General features: G+C 42.4%; 2 protein-coding genes and 1 non-coding gene across 3 annotated transcripts in view; 2 read left to right on the forward strand and 1 right to left on the reverse strand.

Moving 5' to 3' along the window:
* Positions 1-619: 619 nt before the first annotated feature.
* Positions 620-6014, reverse strand: rnaseh1 (ribonuclease H1). Its single transcript, XM_034899391.1, has 8 exons — positions 5510-6014; positions 4724-4848; positions 3763-3942; positions 3414-3513; positions 2806-2860; positions 2617-2701; positions 1777-1901; positions 620-907 (listed from the first exon to the last, which is right to left on the reverse strand). Exons 1-8 carry the CDS (start codon positions 5641-5643, stop codon positions 824-826), a joined length of 888 nt encoding a protein of 295 aa, XP_034755282.1. The 5' UTR covers positions 5644-6014; the 3' UTR covers positions 620-823.
* Positions 6015-6136: 122 nt separating this feature from the next.
* rps7 (ribosomal protein S7) overlaps positions 6137-8452 on the forward strand; it is a 5641-nt gene continuing 3325 nt past the window's right edge. Inside the window, exons 1-4 of the mRNA XM_034899404.1 lie at positions 6137-6158; positions 6686-6771; positions 7427-7498; positions 8091-8234. Of these exons, the coding sequence (XP_034755295.1) occupies positions 6697-6771; positions 7427-7498; positions 8091-8234 (291 nt within the window). The 5' untranslated portion in view covers positions 6137-6158; positions 6686-6696. The remainder of the gene's footprint in view (positions 6159-6685; positions 6772-7426; positions 7499-8090; positions 8235-8452) is intronic.
* LOC117962002 lies at positions 7639-7858 on the forward strand. The gene has a single exon (XR_004660533.1). It is a non-coding gene; the product is annotated as a small nucleolar RNA SNORA73 family (small nucleolar RNA).

Here is an 8452-nt window from a genome sequence, read left to right on the forward strand (position 1 = left end):
CAAGGAATTTACGTAGGTTGGAATATTCTCAGACATACTTTGTTTAAAATAAACTCCATTACAGATTACATAATATTAAATGCATGTGTGAGCAGCCCATACTGAACAACTTAATGAGTTAATGTTTACTGGTTTATAGTCAGACTGGGAGCAGACAGCTCCCACTTTAATTTTGTGATCTGGCTTTCATACGCCTTCACTCTCAATTGAGTAGCATGATAATAATCTTTATTAAATGTAGTTTGAAAAACAATATTCCCAATGCAGTGATGTGTATGAAACGATATGCATCAAATGTGTCAGAGTATTCAAACTGATCCTAAAAATAACCCTAAATCTTCTTTGTCTGGGCTCAAACTGGGACCTAGAGCTCCTCCTGCTGGACACAAGGCTCAATCATTTCTCATCAACCTTATTATGTTCTTCTCTTTGAGCTTTCTAGTCTCCTCATCCTTCCACCTCTCTCCCTCCCTCCTCCTCTCTCATGTTTCCCTCTCTTTCATCCCTACTCTCCTTTCCTTGCTTCCTCGTCTTCTTTCCTCAAAAGAAAAACCAAAACAGTCCTCACACTGATCGACTTTGACTTCACGCTGCATCACAAAATTAAAAGAAAGAAGAAGCTGGTTGAAATAGGAACTTTATTCAGAGCCAAAAAAACATAATTAAAATTAACATTTAACAGACAAAACTCAGACTTCCCTCTTCCACTTTGTGTTCAGCCATAAACGCTTCTCAAAAAGACAAAACAACCTTGTATCAAAGCAGAGATCACATGACCAGTCCTGCAGCAGATCTCTGACATCGTCTCTGCCCGCTGCTGCTGCTATAAAGGCTTCACCGCTCCTTCTCTCGACAGCCTGTCGGCCTCCTCGTTGCCTCGGTAGCCGGCGTGACCGGGAATATGCATCTGGAGGAAGAGGAGGAAAGAGAGGAGACAATCATGTTCTGCCTGGTAAACGTTGTTGTTTTCATCTCCGTCTCTGTCCTGGAGCACGTGTCCATCTCAAGGCCCCGCGGGCCGAACGCGGCATTTTGTATCCGGTCCGCGTATTAATTTAGGTTCCCAATACATTTGGCTCGCCTGGTTATGCGCCAAACCAAGAAGATGTTTTTCAAACTGTATTTACGCTCAAGAGCAGAATTTGGCAGATTTGCTGACTTTGAGACTCGTTGAGAGTCGGCTGTAGGCCTGCACGATTAATCGCGATTCACCGTTCACCATTTCATTTTTTTTTAAGACTTTGAATCTCATTTAAATTTTACAAGCCGACTGCATCACAAACGGTACTACTTCTTTCTGTGAGTTTTAAACAGACTGTATAAAATAGGTCTTGTATTTATATCCATATTTTTGATGTGAATTTGTTCTTTTAACATCCTGCTATGATGTACAGTATGTATATGTTGTGTGTGATGTCTGTAAGCTCCTGGGACCTTAAGTTTCTCCTTCAGGATTAACAAAAGTATCCATCCATCCATCCATCCATCCATACATCCATCGATTGCAGTAGACATACAAATAAAAAAAGAAGAATCAGATTTTAGATTTCTATGAATCGATTTTGAATCGCGATTTGAATACAAATTGATTTTTTGGCACACCCCTAGTATACAGTAACACCAAATGTATGAGCCTCGCTGCCTTCCTAATGACCAATTAACACCCTAAATCACTGATTTTAAGAAAGTAACAACAACTAGACTAGAAAGCAAGGGCCTGTGTTCAGGGTGAAGTGGCTGGTCTGTTACAGATGTGTGACGCAGGCGGATATTTACCCAGACCACCTCCAGCTCTGCGTTCAGCCGGTCCAGCTTCACAAAGTCCTCTTTGTTAGTGATCTCACCTCCAGATTTCAGCCGCCAGCCGTTCAGCTTCCAGTTCTTCACCCAGCTGGTCACACCTGCAGCAAAACACGCCATAGACTGCACACCCAACTCTCCAACCTCTAATAGTCTACGTGTAATACCTCATTTGGATTTGGGCCGGACTTTCAGACTTTTCAGTTTGATCCGAACCAAAATGGCAGGTGAGGAAAAAAAAGGAAAAAAAAAAAAAAAAAGTGCCTTGGACCATGGTCCAGATCTAAAGACCGAATTTTGGTCCAACCTGAACCATGGTCTGGTTCATTTTCAGTATGAAAACCCCTTTTTGGATGGTTCGGACTGATTACAGTAAGTTAGGCAACTACGTACCACAGAAGAAGAAAAAAACACTAGAATAAAAACAATAAATGAGTCGTGGAAGTACGTGGAGAGAGGAGATTAGATATTTAATTTAGATTTGGTCAGACAAAGCGTTGTAGCTGCTGGTAGTAATCCCATAATGACACAACCTGGATTTGCTCATTATTTTCATTCGTACGAAGACTACCCGCCAAAAAATTGCCAAAATGGCATCAGGCTAACATCAGACGCACGCCCGTCTACTCACCAATCAAAGGGAGACGCAACACACGTGCATGGTGCCGACACGCCGTAAATTCATACAATGTAATTAACACAAGCATTGGTTGGAACCTTGGTCCAGACTTTTTAGGTGTGAAAACGCCCTGAAAGTCCTGCCGAGAGGTAAATCTGGCGGGATTCATGTTCAGAAAGCATGGTTTTCTGACTCACCGTTGATTGTGAACTTGCTGTCGGTGTAGAGAACCAACTTCTTTATGTCATTCTCTTTGGCGAGTTCCAGCGCCCTGCAGGCCGCCTGGTTCACACAAACAAACAGCGAAGGGACATTTGAAACACACTCTGGTGTATACTTGTTGGTGTATGACAACTACATGTTTTAAACAGTATTTCAGTACATGCCTGTATCTCTGCACGCTGGTTGGTTTGTCTTCCTTCCAGCCGGTCTGCAACATTTCTGCAGGAAAGCAGCAACAAATGTGACAAATGAAAGTTTAAATTTCTTCATTTTTGTTAGTTTATACAGTGTAGAAACTAAAGTGAGTTATACAAAAAAGGTGCTCTAAGCGATGTTGGGTGATGCCCCCCCCCTGAGCATTAACTCCCAAGCCCCCTTAATTCTTTCTGGTCAGTTATTGGCTGGAAGATTGTTTGTTGTTTGGTGGTGCAGGTTGGAGCAGTTTGTTTTTGTTGCCGTTTGTGGAACCTGGGCTGTTTACAGAGACCGCGTTTTTTACAGTGTTCTGGGGACAGACACCTAGCAGATAATGAGAAGATGTTTTTAACAGTGTGTTCTGGGGACAGGCAGCTAGCAGATAGTGAGGAGATGTTTTTAACAGTGTGTTCTGGGGACAGGCAGCTAGCAGATAGTGAGGAGATGTTTGCTGTATGTGACAAATGTTGTAGCCTAACATGACATTGCTTAGAGCACCTTTTAAGCTAAAATGCAGGTGACTTGTACTGTGTGTGTGTGTGTGTGTGTGTGTGTGTGTGTGTGTGTGTGTTCTTACAGCGGGTGGTTGTGACCCCAGTACACTCCGATTCCTGCTCGGGCGCCTTTCTGTCCGTTGTTCGAGCAGCAGCCGTCCGTGTAAACGACCACAGCGTCACCTGGACGGAGGGAGAACAGCTCTGGTTGACGCTGAAGTGAGATTCAGTGACTCTCCCCATTTCCTCCATTTGAAATTTTAACAATATGTTTTAACTAGAAACTAAAATAATCAGTTTACAAATGATCTACCTCAGATTTTAATAATAAATACCGATATATTTGAATGCACGTTGGTCGAAGAAGTACTGCGTAAAAACTAACGTAACATTCACTTTTTCCTTATTTTTACAGACGTTTGAGCATCTTACCCATGTACGTGAATCCGTCTGTGCTTTCTGAAGACGAGCTCTCTGACTGTTTGACTCGTTTGGGAGGAGACTCCACCTCCTCGTGGGAGTGACATCTCTTCTTACCAAGAGGGATGTACTCCAGAGGCTCCGGGCCTCTTTTAGGAAGCAGAGCGGCGGCCGACTCCACACTCTGAGCCACTGAAAGACAAAACCACACACTGTCATCCTTGGCAAATGATTTGAAAGTAATGATTTGCAAAGTGTCATTTTTGTGATGTGTGTATGTGTGTTGTGTATGAATGTATTTAGCCCAGAACCAGAAACGCATACACTGTAACAAGGTCCTGCATGGCTATCTCTCAGTACTTGGATATTTCAGTCACAGATCTGCTCAGAAAATGTATTTGTTATGAGAAGAACGTTTAAAGTATAGACTTGCCAGATAGTAGAAAATCTTAGTGACCTATAAAAGAATTATGTCAAGCATGTGTAAATTGACATAAGTAACAAAAAAAGACCACATATGAGTATTTTATCTGAATCTTTTCATCTGATCTTTGTTGATTGGAAATGAAGACAGATTCAGCCGCTGCGCAGCCTACTCCTCACTTAAAATGTTTTCAGAAACACGTTTCGGTGAACTATTTTAGTCAGACCAATGTGACCCGTTCATCATTTCCAGTTTTCATTTTTTGTATTACGTCTCACGCAGAACGTACACTCAAGTCGGCGTCGCTTCGGTGTGTTCTGAGGCCCTTGTTGATCAGTCCGACTGCCTTTCCTGCCGACGGTCATGTCAGGTTGGTGTGTCAAGGCCTTTAGGGGGACTGTCGATGGATCAACAGGCTCCTGGGATACATTGTTTAGCGTCTACGGTGCGTTCTCAGATCAGCCCGATCAAGCCTCTTCAGGATAAGTTCTCTTTTTACGGATTGTGCAGAAAAGACGAAAAGCTTCAGTTTTTTCTGGACCAGCTTACCTTTATTCACTTTTGGTGCTGCAGAAGGTTCCTCTCCTCTGAAGAACGCCCAGGCATCTTTCTCTGATGCAAACTTCTTGAAAGCGGCAGCTGGAAATTTGTCCACCTGGCTCTTACATTCATCCCTAAACCACAGTAAAAAGTAAATAAATAAGGACAAAATAATAATCAAAAAATCTGCCCAAACCTTATATAGTCTGTAGGATGCAGAGCATTAGTACAGATACTGTGATTTGATCCCAGTGCAGTTACACAGCTCTTTTGCCCCCTAATACTTATCTTTAAGTGCAAACAACTTCTAATCAAGTTTGGTGGACCAAACCTCAAATAATAATAATTTGGCAATTTTACATCTCGTTTTTCAGCTACATATGAGAACACATTAACCCCCCCCCCCCAAAAAATTGGCATATTTGCCATTTGATATTTGCCATATGCCAATCAAATTGGCCATTTGATTGGCATATGGCTTAAAATAGATGTGGTTAACGCTGCGCAATGGGTGTGTTTCGATCAGGTTTTGATTGAAAAAATGAAATGACAATAAAATAAGCGGTTCCTCGTGGATTGCTACTAAGCCGAATTGAAGAGTGGATTGCTGGGGTTTAAAAAAAAACTTAAAAGCATCTTTTATCCGGTGTGATGTCAACATGAACATCAAGGAGGCATTAAAACACTGGATTTATGAATGGAATTCGGCGTGCGCCCAAAACGCACTTTAATGAACCAATGACTTTGGTTTACTTACAAACATATGTTCTGACAGTAAGATGTGGACAGTCTCACCATGAACTGTACACCCCTGGTTTGAATCCTTTCTTGACAGCGTAGAAAAACTTCCCCTTGGCCATGTCGTCGGCGGCGCTGCAGACGGCTCTGCGTAACGTTACTGCTCTGAAGAGACCAGTCAGTCTTAACATCACTGGCTACCAAGAAACCGCCATGACACGGAGGTGGCCAGCATCGTGACGTGAACTCAAAACACAATAATGTCAATGTGTGTTTCGCTAGCTGTGTAACGGTAAAAGTTGAGTCAAATTCAGCAGCACGTAACGTTAACGTAAAAGGATGCAAATACTAGCTAGTCACGTTATTAGCTAGCTAGATTGCTTGCTCTGAATCACACACAAAAAAACACACGAACGCTAAAAAAGGTACTCCTAATAATTAATATGACAACAGTATAACCTCTGCTGTGGTCTTTAAAGTCCTGAGTTAACTGTCTGAAAATTTTGAAAAGTTCAGCAACAAAGAAAAGACCAAGAAAGTAATGTTGACACGATTGACAGGCACTAGGTCTTTCATACTCTCGCGATGTTTTATCATGCCGAACAAGGACTTCGACAACTCCCGCGATATTATAACGGGACGCCCTCATTGGATTAATACAATTCTCGCGATGTTCCGGCCTCTTCCTTGGCCGTCGTTGACAGAGGTTAGTCGTGCTACTTTTCACAGGACTAGCTTTTCTATACTAAAATGTGGTTTAATTTTATTTAATTCTCGTGTACACCTACCGTGTACACCGTAAGGCTTTGATACGTTAGATAATGTGGTTTGTGTCGACGGATGGCTTTTTTATCGGACAAAATAAAGCGTAGTACAGAAGCTCCTACGACTAGCTAGTGTTCTCGTATCAGGGAGTAGCGTTAGTTAGCAGGCCGTGCATGTGTTCAGGGAACAGCTAGTTTATACCAGAGAAGGAAGGAGACTAAATAGATAATACATTTGTAGCGTGGCAGTGTGTTGTGTCTTGGGGTAATACATGTTTGGCCCCAACTGTTCCATAAATTGGCAATTGGTGCGACATAGCAACCTGCTCCTGGTTAGCATTTAGCCTAGCCAATGTACATGCTGGCTTGATAGAGCTCCTCCAGGATACATGTCAAGTAAAGTGTGTTCAGATATAGATGGAATGCAATCTGTGTATCTAACCCCATGTGTCTTTTCTTTCTCTTTCAGACACAAAGGCCATGTTCAGTACCAGCGCCAAAATAGTGAAGCCTAATGGCGAAAAGCCAGACGAGTTTGAGTCTGGGATCTCCCAGGTAAGGAGACATGGTTTCAGATCATTTAATCCCATGTTTACTGATTGTCAAGCTGCATTTAACTCAGTGAAGAGTGAGAGTACTCATCTTCCATGGAAGAAAAGGTTTCGGATCATTTAAGCATATTTACTTAATTTCAGTTCATATCAAGTTGCATGTGCGTGAGTGAAGAGTGACTCCTCATGCTGAACGATCTTCAATTAAATCTTTTCAAAGTCAGAAACGCATTGATTTGTATTATCAGGCACGGTAGAGTCAGCCTGGAATACTAAGTGCCACAAAACTGGTATTTGGCTCACCTTACAAATCAATCTGTAATCCAGTATGCAGTTTAAAAATGTGGTGACCAAAGTGTTACAGAAACACACTTTATGTCCGACAACAGAAGTTTGCAAAGGGTCGGTACATAATGGCTTGCTGGAGACAAGCTGTAAAATGTACACAAATGTATCTTCAAGAAAGAAAAATATACGATATCAGATAGAATTTTTTAATTAAGGAATCAGGTTTTACTGTCACATGTAAGCTGAAATAAAGGCTCAATGTGAACAGCTTTGGACCGACTGTCTCCGTAGTAGATCTGTTGCTCCGCTTGTGTCAGGGAACGTTACGTGAACTAAACTGCTCCATGCTGATGTGACTTGTCTCCCTGCAGGCTCTGCTCGAGCTGGAGATGAACTCCGACCTGAAGGCTCAGCTGCGAGAGCTGAACATCACTGCAGCAAAGGTAGGACACGTCCACTCATCCCTATCTCTTTCTACATTTAGTTTTTAAGATCATAAAGGTTTAGGAATTTTAACCACTGCAGTGCTGTTTTATGATGCCAGTCAGACTTTAAACTTAAGTGTCTCTTGAATGGTTTGAATCCGACATGGACATCCAGAGAGGTTGCTCTCCTGGCTCTGTCCTCGTGGCGTATGGGAGCGTAGCTTTCGAGCCGAGACGTACAGTCCCGTTCCACAATGTCGGAGAGAAAGCTCTGTCCCCGGCCGCTGGTCGGTGAGGACGGGCGTCCTGCATATTCCTACATCCTCCCAGAGTCCCTTGGGGCCGTTACTGGGGGGCTAAACCATGCAGGGCACATTATTTGACATAAGGACTTTTATGATTAGTACATTTGTACGTATGGTAACATTTCTCTGCCATGATCTCAGCTAAATGTCTTCCAAAGTAGCGTAACAATCCTGAAATCTATACATTTAGAATGTATTTTTTAATCTAACTTGCAGGTGAACATTTGCTTCATGTTTGTATGATTATCATGTTCATTCTGTCAAAGTAAGTCTTTCTTTGTTCTGTTTTTTCTATTTATTTTTAGGAAATCGAGGTTGGTGGCAGCAGGAAAGCCATCATCATCTTTGTTCCCGTTCCTCAGCTGAAGTCCTTCCAGAAGATTCAGGTGCGTCTGGTGAGAGAGTTGGAGAAGAAGTTCAGCGGAAAGCACGTGGTCTTCATTGCACAGGTGAGGATGATGAAGATGTCTGCAGGGGACATTGCTCTTTTTCTAACAGGATTGACTGCTGTGTCCATACTGGAGCTCTTTCTCTAGGGTTTACTACAGCTTCACTACATATTTGGATAGTAACACTATTTCTTTACATGTGTTGCACCAACTCATTTCAGAAATTTTGAACCCTCTCTGCATATGTGATTGTTGTTTTGTGGGGGGGGGGGGGGGGG

Source organism: Etheostoma cragini, chromosome 18, assembly GCF_013103735.1.
Source record: "Etheostoma cragini isolate CJK2018 chromosome 18, CSU_Ecrag_1.0, whole genome shotgun sequence".
In the NCBI taxonomy this organism is placed as follows: Eukaryota; Metazoa; Chordata; class Actinopteri; order Perciformes; family Percidae; genus Etheostoma; species Etheostoma cragini.

Coding starts and splice junctions, on each gene's coding strand:
- rnaseh1 (XM_034899391.1), bottom strand. CDS start 5,643: ATGTTAAGACTGACTGGTCTCTTCAGAGCAGTAACGTTACGCAGAGCC. Junction 3,514..3,762: donor AGACGGATTCACGTACATGG/GTAAGATGCTCA, acceptor CCCTCCGTCCAG/GTGACGCTGTGGTCGTTTAC. Junction 2,702..2,805: donor ACCAGCGTGCAGAGATACAG/GCATGTACTGAA, acceptor TGTGTGAACCAG/GCGGCCTGCAGGGCGCTGGA.